Source organism: Eptatretus burgeri, chromosome 10 (assembly GCF_056783735.1).
Source record: "Eptatretus burgeri isolate ZD-2024b chromosome 10, Ebu_testis_v1, whole genome shotgun sequence".
Lineage (NCBI taxonomy): Eukaryota > Metazoa > Chordata > Myxini > Myxiniformes > Myxinidae > Eptatretus > Eptatretus burgeri.
Window position 1 is genome coordinate 30324035 of NC_140970.1, and position 15045 is coordinate 30339079.

Below are 15045 nucleotides of genomic sequence, written 5' to 3' on the forward strand. Positions count from 1 at the left end.
ACCGACAAACATAATACCGGAAGTCTACCGACATACATAACACCGGAAGTCAACCGGCTTACAATACACCGGATGTCAATCGACATACATAATACCGGAAGTCTACCGACATACAAAATACCGGAAGTCAACATACATACAAAATACCGGAAGTCAACATACATACAAAATACCGGAAGTCAACCAACAAACATAATACCAGAAGTCAACCGACAAACATAATACCGGAAGTCTACCGACATACATAACACCGGAAGTCAACCGGCTTACAAAACACCGGAAGTCAACCGACATACAAAACACCGGAAGTGAGCCGACATACGAATACCGGAAGTCAACCGGCTTACAAAACACCGGGAGTGAGCCGACATACATAATACCAGAAGTCAACCGACATACAAAATACCGGAAGTCAACCGACATACAAAATACCGGAAGTCAACCGACATACAAAATACCGGAGGTCAACCGACATACAAAATACCGGAGGTCAACCGACATACAAAATACCGGAGGTCTACATACATACAAAATACCGGAAGTCAACATACATACAAAATACCGAAAGTCAACCAACAAACATAATACCAGAAGTCTACTGACATACATAACACCGGAAGTCAACCCACATACAAAGTACTGGAAGTCAGCCGACATACAAAATACCGGAAGTCTACCGACATACGAATACTGGAAGTCAACCGGCTTACAAAACACCGGAAGTGAGCAGACATACATAATACCGGAAGTCAACCGACATACAAAATACCGGAGGTCTACATACATACAAAATACCGGAAGTCAACATACATACAAAATACCGAAAGTCAACCAACAAACATAATACCAGAAGTCTACTGACATACATAACACCGGAAGTCTACCGACATACGAATACTGGAAGTCAACCGGCTTACAAAACACCGGAAGTGAGCAGACATACATAATACCGGAAGTCAACCGACATACAGAATACCGGAAGTCAACCGACATACAAAACACCGGAAGTGAGCCGACATACATAATACCGGAAGTCAACCGACATACAAAATACCGGAAGTTAACCGACATACAAAATACCGGAGGTCAACCGACATACAAAATACCGGAAGTCAACATACATACAAAATACCGGAAGTCAGCATACATACAAAATACCGGAAGTCAACCAACAAACATAATACCAGAAGTCAACCGACAAACATAATACCGGAAGTCAACCGACAAACATAATACCGGAAGTCTACCGACATACATAACACCGGAAGTCAACCGGCTTACAAAACACCGGATGTCAATCGACATACATAATACCGGAAGTCAACCTACATACAAAATACCGGAAGTCAACCCACATACAAAGTACCGGAAGTCAGCCGACATACAAAATACCGGAAGTCTACCGACATACGAATACCGGAAGTCAACCGGCTTACAAAACACCGGAAGTGAGCCGACATACATAATACCGGATGTCAATCGACATACATAATACCGGAAGTCAACCTACATACAAAATACCGGAAGTCAACCCACATACAAAGTACCGGAAGTCAGCCGACATACAAAATACCGGAAGTCTACCGACATACGAATACCGGAAGTCAACCGGCTTACAAAACACCGGAAGTGAGCCGACATACATAATACCGGAAGTCAACCGACATACAAAATACCGGAAGTCAACCGACATACAAAATACCGGAAGTTAACCGACATACAAAATACCGGAGGTCAACCGACATACAAAATACCGGAAGTCTACCGACATACGAATACCGGAAGTCAACCGGCTTACAAAACACCGGATGTCAATCGACATACATAATACCGGAAGTCAACCTACATACAAAATACCGGAAGTCAACCGAAATACAAAATACCGGAAGTCTCCCGCTGCACCCTCAAGCCATCGCATGTCCTTTGACATGACTTGCGGATGGTAAAACCGAAAAAAAAAAAACTTTGATTGAGAACGTCGGTGGGAAGGAGGGAATCTCGACATATTCATAAACCCGAGAGGCCGAGGGGAAGCGGGAGGCTACATGAATAATAACTGAGAATCGTTCATGTGCAGTTGATTTTAGGCGGTGTATGAAACGCGGTGTAAACTCCCTATGCACCTCTCATCCCCACGTTCGTTTGTAACTGGCGGTGTCCATCTCTTTTCAAGTGTCTTTTAATTGCGAGTGAATGAACATAAACGAGATTTTACGGGCTTCCATCGAAAAGTTTCCCCTTCGTAAAGATTCAACCAATGACGAGACGCATCCGGTCATGAAATCGTCCCCCCCCCCCTCAGTGACATCCGGGTTCTAATTCATGTGGACGAGGTGATTCCGTTTCGCTTGCTCTTCAATCGATCGACTCTTGTAAAGCCGAGGAATCGGCGCACACAAACACCTCCGTCGCGCAAGCACTTTTAAACGGCCCTTTATTTGCGAAGGGGCCTAGCGGAGTGTTTTGTCCTTGATATCGTGACATGTCGGGCCTGGGAATGAAGCGCCAGGCCGGGGAGCCTGCTTCGGCTTCGGTCATCTCTCCCCCCGAGAAAAAGGCCAACATCGGAGGAGGGGACAGGGTGACTTCTCTCATGGAGTCCATCAAGTTGGGGGGAGTCGCCTCCTTGGTGAGATCGTCTTAAATTGCTTCCGTTCGATGTTCTTCCTTCTTGCTGCTCTTCCAATCAAATATCGTTCCGAATCTTCAGGATTTTCTAAACAAGTCTCCTTTGTAATTCGTTCTCGTATTCTTAGCACGAGTCTCTATCTCACGTGTTTAATGTTGGAAGGGAGCTGGAGGTTGTTTTGAGCGAACATATTGGAATTTAGTGGTGAGGGTATTGGTCTATCTGTTCGATCTGTACGCTGGGTGGGGTGGACATCTATATTGAGCAACGAGGTACAAACGAGGAGGATGGGATATGTAAAAGAGAGCGGAAGGGGCATGCATGCAGCAGGGTGGGGTTATAACTTGTGCAGTACTTGCGTATGTAATAAATAGATGGTCCCCCACCCCCACCCCCTCCTCACCGCCCCCCCCCTCAAGTGGTTTGATGTGAAAGGTGTCAAAAGATATTGGAATGTCTGTGTTGGTGCAGGGTGATGGTAGATTGGTAGGCAAAACACGAGCCTGTCATTTGTCAAAGTCGAATTTTTTTTTTTTTTCCAGGAAATTTCAACCATAAAAGCCGTCCATCATGATCTCCCTCGTCTCTTCCAGGAGGAGATGGACATGAAGGTCCTACAGTTTCGGAACAGGAAGTTGGTTGAGCGTCTGGAGCAGCGGCAAGCCATCGAAGATGAGCTGCGGGAAAGGATAGAGAAGCTGGAAAAGCGTCAAGTGACCGATGACGCCACTCTGCTTATTGTCAACCGTCACTGGGCCCAGGTGGGTGCTTTCCATGAATTACTGTCGAGATGCAGGGAAAGACTATCGTATGGGTGTGCAGATATTTGCTCTTGGTGATAAATTGAAATAAAATAAACGTTCGTTGTAATGCGCCGTGGACTTTTATTCTCTTTAATCCCCAGCTCGATGAGAACATACAGCTTCTGCTCCGGAGACTGGATGGAGCGATGGATTCCGGTGGGTTGTCGAGTCAGGGGCCAACGGGCGGGGAGGAGCGAGAAAGGGAAAGGGGCGAGAGAGGGGGAAGCGAGTCACGGATGTCGGAAGGCGAGTCTGAGTCTGAGAGTCAAGGAGAGAGCCGTGACAGAGGTACTGTCGTTGTATATTTTTCTGTTACTTGTGGCTTTTGTTTTAACTGTCATAACATCTCATGTGGGCAATGTCTCAGGCACCTTTTGAGCGAGGAAGCTGATATTTGGACAAGACTGTGAACAAGTAATTTGACTATAAAAAAGGGTATTTTTGATTTATTGATGAATCGACTAATCGATGAATTACTTAATCTTCAAAAAGTTACAGATTTGGAAGAAACGGTAGTGGTTTTGGTATGCTACGAGACGATTGATTAAGAGATTGATTATTTTACGACTCTTATTTATTTATTTTAATACTTTTCATTAAAAAAAGTTTGTTTTTTTTTCTAATAAATGAGTAAAACCCCCACATCCTCCGAAAAAAAAAATAACAGACTTTAAAATGGTGTAAACGCAGGATTTTGTTCTTCCCGCACCAAAGCCAGAATACCGATGGCGTTTCTCCGCTGGACGGCCAAGATCAGTCGTTGCTTGAACCTGACCAGTTGCTTTATATCGCCAGTGGATGCAACGAGCCTTCTACCAATATCACTCATGATGTTGGACGTATATCGGCCATCTACTCCGGTTGTTTCGATGGCGATTGGTTCGAATAAATAAGTTTGGTTGAGGCCGGCGTATTTATTGTTTCAGAACTTCTGCATCAGTGGTAGCCTCTCCAGCTGTTAACGCTGTGTTGTGAACGTTTGATTTGGCAAAAGTGTCGGCACAAGTGCAATTCCAGGTTAGGCTTTTCCCATTCTTGTATGGGACAATGGTCAAGCCATCCGGGCAGGTGTTTTTGCCAAGCTCTACACTGAGGGGTTCCAGGACCGATGGAATCCCTGCCCCATAAAGGGCACGTTTGATCACATCGTTTAAGGCAGAATGTCTCAAAGATCGATCGGCACTGAAACGGCATGACAGACCATGGTGTCCACATGTATCCATCATAGTGCTGCATCGACATTTATGCCGCTCACAGATTGATGCTCAAACTCGTAGTGCAACCGCAACCCGTAAAGACTCAGGGTCAAGCTGTGTTCCCAAAGAGGGGACAGAGACTGCATGAAGTCACATCCCACTTTCCTTCGTGGCTGCGGCCAAAAGACAGGCTCTGGTTACCTGACTGATGATGCACCTGATAAAGGATAAAATTAAATAAGGCTGTTAATTATTTTCAAAAGGGGTGTTTTAATTAACCCAAACACCCAATTTTCAGTCATGCACTTCCTTGGAGTTTTCTTAGTATGCATGCAAAGTTTCAGGCAGCTCGGTTTTATGACTTTGGAGTTATGGAGGAGACACAAACACAGACTGGGCCAAATAGTGCTGGACAGGTGGCATTCTAACCACGTGAGCACAAGTCAGAGGTGCGAGAGCGGACAAGCTGGGAGGTCCCTAGTGTGGGAAGTCCGTCGACGTGTGCAACGGTATGTCATAGGCCGAACCTACGCCTTGCTCTGCCTCTGCCTTCTGTTCTTCCTCTCTGAGCTTCCACAGTATGATTGTGCTGGCTCCATTTTGTATATATAAAATATGAGATTGTAGAAGGGGAATAAGTGGTGAGGGTAACTTCTTCCCTCATGTGTCTTTGCCTGCCTGTATTGTTTTACTATCATTTGATTATTGCTTGTAAGTACATGCTACTGATGACATTGATTACTTGATTGAGTTTGTAAATAAATGTGCTTGTTGAACTGTTAACCGATTCCAACCTGCTCGCTTAATCCTTTCCTCCATTGGCTCGATTTGACATGTAACGACTCGATAAATGGCAAGTTGTGCCACATTGATTGGCTCCATAATTAGGCAGAGTACTCACGGTACCGCTTGGCCATACGAATAGATAGACAGGTGCGCACTGAGGGTACGAACCCCAATTTGACATTGCCAAACCACCGGAAAAGGTAATGTGGTTTAGAGCGAGGAACCTGCCAAGTTTGGCGTTATCAATTGTCATCCGTAGTTGCTTGACAACCTGACAGGTCGCGGACTTATCTGCAGTACTGCAGGCTGCAGGGCTGGAGGTCGGGAAGTCTCAGAAGTCCCCCTCGTGGTGATTCTCAAACCCTGGTTCCGTAGCAAAACACACACACACACACACACACACACACACACACACACACACACACACACACACACACACACACACACACACACACACACACACGTTTTTAAGGTCGAATAAACAGCCATGCTTATTTTTAAGACTATAAAACTGTTGCAATGTTTTGCACTTGCATTTTCCTTTCTTTTTCTTTCACCACAGGCCGTACCAGTGATGCTGCAGTTTCCTTCTTGGCCACTCTTGCAAGTAGTAGTAGTGAAGAGATGGAGTTGCTTCTGAATGAACGGACTAAAGGCTCAAAGGAGGCGGTGTCACGTCTCGTGTCATCCATCGAGTCTGCTTCTCATCACATGCACTTCATTTCAGCTTCATTGAACTCCCAGGGTGAATGTCGGAAGGACATACAAGGGGGGAAAAAAGTAGACAAGAATGATGTGAAAAATAAAAGGGGGGAAGAGATGAAGGATTGAAGGAAACAGACTATAATAGCAGTTATATGTTGAAACTTTGGTTGCTCATTGATGCGGAGCAACATTCCATTTGTCCAAACTCTCATCCTACAGATTCGGGCAAACTGCAGGAAGGCGTACTGGAGTTAAACCGGGAGCTGCTTGCAGAGAATGGACGATTGCAGGAAATGACAACATATTTACATTCGCGTCACCACAAGATGGCAATGGAGGTAAGATGTAATCAGTGAGCCTTGACTTAGGATAAAAATAGATCCGTTCGACTGCAAAATATTTAAATGCTATCCATAATATATTGTTTCCAAAGATGGGACATTGAAATCCATTAAAAAGGATTTTCCTCAAATAGTGTACATTATTTTGACATCTAGTCACAATTCACCGATCCAAGTGTTCAAGCTTAACATGTTTTGTTTCAATGGGGGTTATATCCCAAAAGTTGCATGCCTCTATATCCAAATTCGATGTACCATATCTGCTGCAGAACATTGGTGCTGCTGAAGCAGTTTCTTGGCAATGGTCATGCTGGGCGGTTTGCCATTACTTTCCCACCAGTAGTTAGAGCAGGAATTTGTAATTTGGCCAGGGTGCCAGCGATAGCTCACCTACTTACTCTTCGCGAAGGACAGCGTGGGATCTTTAACATCCACCAAGTAATGCCAGCAGACGGTATGCCTACTTAATGACGGCACACAACCTGCCTGTGAAAACCAAGATAACAGTTTATAGCTGTGCCGAGATTCAAACCTAGGCTAGACAGCTTAGAGGTGAATGTGCGTACCTCTCGGCCATCCTGTCACCCATCCTAATCAGCCATCCTTACTGCTTACATATGGTGCTTGAGAAAAATCACTTCTGCATCGCTGTGAAACTCAGTGGTATTTGCTTTGGTTTGAATCTTAGCTTAAAATGAGTGAAATGAAACATTTCAAAAATTTTGAATTATTCCCACTCAGATTTCAACATCACTGTCATGTATATTGTTAAGTTGTTTAAACTTTCTCTATCGGTTTTTCATCAGTCAGAATGATTAGTTGGATGATTTTTGCATATGTGCTGTTTAAATTACAAACACATCATTATCGGCATATATCCGACCTTTGGATTGAAATTGATATACTGTAGCTTACATCGCCTTCTTCAAAAATCTTTGCTGCTTATATCTTTATATGGCGTGAGCAAAAATCACTTCCGCTTCACTGCGAAGCTTGGTGTCGTTTGTTTTGGTTTAAACCTCCGCTTAAAATGAGTGAAATGAAACATTTTGAAAAGTGAATTGTTCTCACTCAGATTCCAACATCACCTTAATGTTCTTTAAAGTTTCTTTCCATAAGAAGATGATTTGTAAAACCAGCTAACACCGAGGGTGCTATACGATACACACTCGAATAGAGAATTGGTGTCTTCCCCCCACCTTGAACCCCATCTGCCCCCAGATATGCTGCCGAGATGGAAACCATACTTGGGTACCCTTTGGCAACATGCAAAATTTGGTTGGATTTGGTTCTGTAATTCGTTAGTTTTTGAAGCACATATAAACATGTACGAATTTACATTTATAGTACTGTCGAACCCCGCTATTCGTGGGGGATAAGTTCCAGGAAAATCCCGCGAATGTCAGGGCATTGTTTCAATGGGAAAAAGGGGGATAGGTTCCCGGCGGTTCGTGATTCAGAAAGGAAAATCAAAAATCCCACGAGAAGCTGTGAAAACACGAAGAATACCGCAAATACGTGAAGCACAGGGTCGCATATGTAGAAGCAGGTCGCATTTTATCAACCGCGAATACACCTCGCAACATACACAACTCAAAGTATTGCCATGTGCAGGACTGTTGGTGTTGTTGTTTCATGATTGGCTGTGAAATGTATTGAAATGGAGGCAAAGATAATTGTGACTTTCCAGGCACTTGTGCTGACGAAGTTAAAATAGTTATTTGCCGATTTTCATCCTTTAGTATTCTGAGATGCAAGACCGTGTCACAGCGGCAGAGACAAAAGTTTCGGAGTTGGAGACAACAGTCGAGGATCTGCAATGGGAGGCAGAGAAACTGCGAAGAAGGGAGCAGAAGCTGAGCAAGCACCTTGTTGAAGCGATGGAAAGAGTATGTTTGCAGCTTCTCAGTGTCATTTTACTCCATGTTTTGTATAAAATACCATGCCTCCTCCTCCTTGAAAACTGCTTTTTTGCTTTGTGCAGGTAAACTCCGGAGTAGGAGTAACCAGTAGCTACAGTAATGTCCACGGAGGACAGATCACCCTCAATCTTCAGAAGGTTCAATCACTCATTCTCCATATTGATGTGTTCTCTCCCATTTGTATATTGCTTCATCAATAACTATTTTTCTCAACATTTTCCCTAATTCATCTCCCAATTTGCACCTCTCAATTGCTCTTGTTAACTCCCAATATAATTCCCACATCCCAATTTTGCACCATATCAAAATGTTGGCTTTATTATTATTTATTTTTTGTTCCACATATTCCATTTATAAATTGCTATTTGACAGTTTGAGAGTCTGACGGCGGAACTGGAGGAGAACAAAGAATTAGCTAATGGTCGGCTAGCAGAGTTGGAGAAACTCCAGCAAGAGCTCCAGGAGTCTGTACGAGAAGGAGAAAAGTTGAAGGTAAGAATCATTCATCTACATGAGAATTTTCAGTGTCTGATGCTGAGTCTTTACTCATAAAGTTTGTGCCATCCCTGCACAATTTCTGTTAATGAATTTCCCAATTTTTCTTTCATCTTCCTCATTAGTTTTCCCTCCTCCTCGATTAGTAAGTTGTTTTTCACTTGGACACGTGGCATAGTGCAATTGGTTAAATCACTGACCCGTGCCAAAGGGAGGTGGTATTGAGGGTGGAGAAACGACAACACCAATTTTAGAGAAAGAAAAAAACCCTCGAGGTTAGGGTGTGTATTTACATTTATGTAGCTTCTAAAAATCACTTGTGTACAATGACAGAATGTCTTTTGGTAATGTTAATTGTCAGTGAAAATTGTCATACTTTATGCTAAAAGGTACCTATTGCTGGTTATATGGCCTATTTAGGTATGTACACTTGCCTCGAAGCTGTTTAGCCTGGGTTTGAATCCTGACCCAGATTTAAACTGTCATCCTGGTGTTTCACAGGCAGGGTGATTCATCAATGCGTGTGCCGTCCCTCAGATGGGCATTGAACTGGGCATCCCATCTGCTGGCATTAGTTGGTAGACGCTAAATATCATACGTTGGTGCATGTTGAAGGTCCTTCACGAAGAGAATAGCTATCGCAGGCACCATGGCTATTGTATTTATATATAAAAAATAGGATTGGAGATGTATATATATATATATATATATGAGGTGTGTTGAAGAAGTATCCGACCTTTGTTCATAAAAAAATACTCGTATCCAGATACAACAAACTTACACTAATCTCCTTCAAAGTAGTCCCCTTGGGCTGCCACACACTTCTCCCAACGGTTCTGCCACTGTCGGAAGCAGCGCTGGAACGCCTCTTTTGGAATGGCGCGCAGCTGGTCCGTTACATTCCGCATGATGTCTTCTCTGGACTGAAATCTGGTCCCTTTCAGGGGCATTTTCAGCTTGGGGGGGGGGGGGAACCAGAAGTCACACGGAGCCATGTTGGGAGAGTAGGGAGCCTGACGAAGCCTAGGTGTGTTGTGTTTGGCCAGGAAACTCTGTATCAAATATGAAGAATGGGTGGGTGCGTTATCGTGATGGAGCTGCCAATTGAGCGCTGCCCACAGGTCCGGCCGTTTGCATCGCACAGCATCACGAAGGTGACGCAGTACCTCTTGGTCATACTCTTTGGTGATGGTTGTGCCGTGTGGTGCGTACTCGTGATGAACCACGCCACTGGAGTCAAAGAAGACGGTCAGCATGACTTTGACATTGCTGCGTACCTTCCTTGCTTTTTTTGGCCTCGGGGATGTTGGATGCTTCTATTGTGATGACTGGAACTTGGTTTCTGGATCGTACCCATAAACCCAGGTCTCATCGCCAGTGATCACTTTGTTGAAGTTGGGATCACTGTTCACAGTCTCCAGCATGTCCTGTGCGATCTCCAAATGGAGTTGCTTCTGCTCGATCATTAGCAGCTTTGGCACGAACTTCGCTGAGATTCTCCTTAAGCCCAAATCCTCAGTCACAATGGAATGAACGGATCCAATGCTGACGCCCGCTTTGTCTGCAAGTTCTCTGATCGTGATTCGATGATCTTGCATCAGCAGGGTCCTCACTTGGTTAATGACTATCTCATTTCGGATTTTGAGGGCCTACCAGAACGTGCTTCACTTTCCACTGATGTGCAACCATCTTTGAAGCGGTTGTACCACTCTTTTATCTGTGTGGTGCCCATTTCTTCGTTCCCGAAGGCCTGTTGAATCTTGCGGATCGTTTCCACTTGGGAATCGCCAAGCTTTACACAAAATTTGATGCAGTAGCGTTGTTCAAGTTTTTCCGCCATTTTGTCAAAAACCAAAATACGACGGCACTCACTTACACTTCCTCACTCATCGGTGGTCTGTCAGCGACTGACAGCTTCTGCAGGCGGGAAAATAGTCACGCATACAAATTAGGATCGTCTACATACGTGCACCAAACCACGCCTCCCTAGCTTCATTTGTGTACGCACGAAAAATTAAGGTTGGATACTTTGAACACACCTCGTGTGTGTGTGTGTATATGTATATATATAGTCATCCCCCGTGTATCGCGCGGGTTACGTTCCTCTATATAAGCCCCCCCGCGAGAAGTGAAAATCCGTGATGAATGGACGCCTCCCCCCAAGATGCCTATTTTTTTTTATAAGCGCGGTGTATAAACACGATTGGGTTTGATTTATATCGAGTGCATAATAAACGCTGGGTGGTGTATTTACACGATAGGGTTTTATTTATATTGAGTGATTATTAAACGCTGGGTGGTGTGTAAACACGATTGGGTTTGATTTATATCGAGTGAATATAAACCTTTCTCTGGCACTTCGGTTCCTTGCCAGAAGCCTTAGAAGGTGCAGGGCGTTTGTGCGGCATCGATGGGCTTGGAGAAAAAAACGTAGAAAATATTCAAAGTTCACAAGCGAAACTGTCTCGTGCATTGTGTGACTGGTCGAGTGCCACGCGTTATAATTTATTGCTTAAATAATTTATATTTTATATATTATTACCGCGATATACCGGGGGAATCCGCAGAAAAAATTAGTTAGGTTCCAAGGGAAAACCCGCGATGAACCGGGGGCGTGATAGGTGAACCGCGATATAGCGGGGGATTACTATATATATATATATATATATATATATATATATATATATATATATATATATATATATATATATATATATATATATATATATATATATATATATATATATATATATATATATATATATATATATATAATGTGGAGCCTGGTGTTGGCGCAGTGGTTAGGGCATCGGCTTGGGATCCAAAAGGTCCTGAGTTCAAGCCCCGTTGGGCCACTGAATTAATACACCAGGGGGTTGACTCGGCCTGTCATCCTTCCGAGGTCGGCGAAATGAGTACCAGTATACTGGGCCGGTGTATACCCCGGTTAAAATAGGTTTACCATATCCCTGTGTCGTAAGAGGCGACCAGGGTTGCGTCAGGAAGGGCATCCAGCGTAAAACATGTGCCAAATCACTATGCGGATCATACGGATGATCCGCTGTGGCGACCCCGAACGGGAGCAGCCAAAAGAAGAAGAAGAAGATATATATATATATATATATATATATATATATATATATATATATATATATATATATATATATATATATATATATATATATATATATATATATATATATATATATTGTGGCGAGAACGACCGCAAGGTGGGGAAAGTTACGTCGTCTCCCACCAGACTCCCGGAATTGTAGGCCGTTGCTCAGGGATAATTCTGTGAGGCGGCGGGTTGCTTTACCGACCATGGACGCCAATACCTCCACCGCGTAGCATAGGGTCTTTTTGTCTAGAACCAATTTACCTAATTAACCACGCGGTGTCGTCTACCGGGGAACCACGCCTTCGGTACGTCTTGCCCGAAGCGGATCACTCTACCAACTACTTTTCCGGTTCGGATGCAGCCGAGTGAACCCGCCAAGAACGTACCGGCGAGGATGAACCGATTATCGGGTATAAAAACCCGGCAAAACTCAGATCCGAACCATGCTGGACCAATGAAGGAAAAGACGAAAACGGGGGTTCGTTTCAGCCGGGGGTTGCGATGACCCCCTCAGATTTTCCTGAAAAAATTCTCAAAGCTACCTTAACATATATGAGGAAGGTTTGCCAAGTTATAGCTCAAAATTCCAAGTAGTGTCCGAGATATGGCCCTACAAACACCCGAGGGGTGTTTCAATTCTGGCAGTCGCGAGTTGCAGATTTGTATCTGAAGCATTTTTGGAGGGCTCTAATTTCCAGTTTTATAAACAGAGTTCTGAAAATTCACACAAATAGTGTCCATTAGTGAGGCTTTCAGAATCTGACATCAAAAATGTTCTCCTTGAAATACTGTGACGTCCACGGGACTTGAACAGTCCCGCCAACGGAGAATGAGCCGAAACGATGGAGGCGGTTTATTTATTTAAAACCCAAACATGGCGGTTCTAATCGCTCTACCGCAAACGGGACGAGGAAGGTGGCACGAGTCACTTTTCACTGAGTTGATGATGTTTATTTGTTTTTATTATTACCAGAAATAACAAGACTCTGCAAGAAGAGGGATCCGGGGCGATTCGACGGGATGGTGTGGGATCGGGCGTGGGGAAAAACACAGACAATTCCAATGAATATACAGTTCTCAATCCCTCTAAGGCGCCAAGCACACACACACACACACACACACACACACACACACACACACACACACACACACACACACACACACAAAACGTAGCTATTTCTGGTGGTCAGGCTGGACCGTGGTGTGGACGCAACTGTCCCTGGATCGGCGTCGGACGAGCTGGCCTTGCTCTCGTCAGGGGGGGCAGGAGAAACCGTGGTGCTGTCGACCTCCTGGTCTTGGCCCAAGTCCGCTCACAGCCGCCAGGGAACCAGTTCTGGCGCCAAGTTGCGAGCAGGAGAGGGAGGCAGGTCCGCCCGCCGTTCGACCCCGTACTCCGAGTCAGCAGAACCCCAGAGCCAACCAAGGTGAGGCACGAGGCTCAGCAAGGCTCCAAGACACGATCAAGAACACGATCGAATCAGCACAACAACAAGGATGCTCCCCGCGTAACAGCCTCCCCACCAAAAAAACACGATCTTTTTGGTTGTGATCTTCTTCCTCCTCTTTTTCGACCCCGAACAGAACCTTTTTATCCTTGGTCCTCGTCACTTCAATCGAGCCGTTTATTGGCCCACCGCCATCGCCTTCCGCCAATTGTGATCACGGGGCGGAGCCATCCGCTGCACTGTCCTGTGACGTCACGGCCAGTCTTCAGAGAATACCAAAAGGGGTTTACGCAGACACACTTACCCTATCCCGTGTCCCTATCTAATTACATGACATTTATCATTTCCCCCTTGAAGAAATGAACATTTACTAGACAACTTATCACCACTGAATTGCTACTTATTACATTGAGATCCTGGTAAACTCGAACAGCATGGCATACCTAATTAAACATCCTAATTACCCTTTGAATGCATACCCCCCCTCAAACGTAACAATACTTTTTTAAGATAAGTACTCTCAAAAGTTGTGATTTGTAACATGCAGTCAAAAAAAATTGAGTTTTCAAATTGCTGCCAACAGTCAGTTTATTCATCATGAAGAATTTTGTTGCCTGATTTACATAATCTAGTGACTGCATCATTTACACAAGAAAACTGAAACCTTTTGGAGCAAAATCTTGGGTGCTATAGGTATCTGAACTTTTCTCCAGACTTAACGACACTGAAATTTACCCCGGTTTTACCCCAAGTGTTCACCATGTTAACAGTTACACAGCTCTTTTAAATTTTTGTCACTTAAAGACACATACATAGGCAAACTGTGGTAGAAAATTCAAGAGTTGTTCTCAATACCTTCTATTTTTAAACGATTTTTATAAAGGCCCACTATTTAAAAAAAACATGTTCGATGAAAGATGTAGAATAAAAGCAATAGGTGTGCTTTTGAAGTGGAAGCCATGTCAAGAATTCCTAAGCAGACACCACAATGAGTATGCAGTAGTGTTTCATTGTCAGAATCTGTGTTTCTTTTACAACATTATTAATCTCATATCATAGAATTAAATTTGAGGAATGTGGAAGGGCAAATGATGGTAGATTTTGCAAAAAGAATGGAAATGGCCATGGTAAATACGTATTTCAAGAAGAAAGAGGAACACAGGGTGACGTACAAGAGTGGAGGAAAGTGCACACAGGTGGATTACATCGTAAGCAGGAGATGTAACCTGAAAGAGATTAGAGACTGTAAGGTGGTGGCAGGGGAGAGTGTAGCTCGACAGCATCGATTGGTGGTCTGTCGGATGATTTTGGAGGTGAGGTTGAGGAAGAGAGTGAGGGCTGAACCAAGGACCAGATGGTGGAAGCTGAAGGAGGAACACTGTTGCGTGGAATTTAGGGAGGAGGTGAGACAGGTGTTGGATGGTGGTAAAGATGGGTGGGATGATTGGGCAACTACAGCAGAAGTGGTGAGGGAGATAGCGAGGAAGGTACTTGGTGTGACATCTGGATAGAGGAAGGAAGATAAGCAGACTTGGTGGTGGAACGAGGAAGTACAGGAAAGTATACGGAAGAAGGGGTTGGCAAAAAAGAAGTGGGATA

The 15045-nt window shown here is 44.2% G+C and overlaps 2 protein-coding genes across 3 annotated transcripts in view; one reads left to right on the forward strand and one right to left on the reverse strand.

Annotated features, from left to right (window-relative positions):
• LOC147018208 (uncharacterized) overlaps nucleotides 1–15045 on the reverse strand; it is a 239752-nt gene that overhangs the window by 123262 nt on the left and 101445 nt on the right. The window lies entirely within an intron of this gene.
• The window catches only part of LOC147018210 (E3 ubiquitin-protein ligase BRE1B-like), a 61542-nt gene continuing 48785 nt past the window's right edge, over nucleotides 2289–15045 (forward strand). Inside the window, exons 1-8 of one of the 2 annotated variants that reach the window (XM_085897680.1) lie at nucleotides 2289–2629; nucleotides 3172–3390; nucleotides 3534–3720; nucleotides 5977–6159; nucleotides 6339–6457; nucleotides 8203–8349; nucleotides 8445–8519; nucleotides 8755–8874. In XM_085897680.1, the coding sequence (XP_085753806.1) occupies nucleotides 2483–2629; nucleotides 3172–3390; nucleotides 3534–3720; nucleotides 5977–6159; nucleotides 6339–6457; nucleotides 8203–8349; nucleotides 8445–8519; nucleotides 8755–8874 (1197 nt within the window). In that variant the 5' untranslated portion in view covers nucleotides 2289–2482. The remainder of the gene's footprint in view (nucleotides 2630–3171; nucleotides 3391–3533; nucleotides 3721–5976; nucleotides 6160–6338; nucleotides 6458–8202; nucleotides 8350–8444; nucleotides 8520–8754; nucleotides 8875–15045) is intronic. The other variant, XM_085897681.1, reaches the window with a different exon arrangement.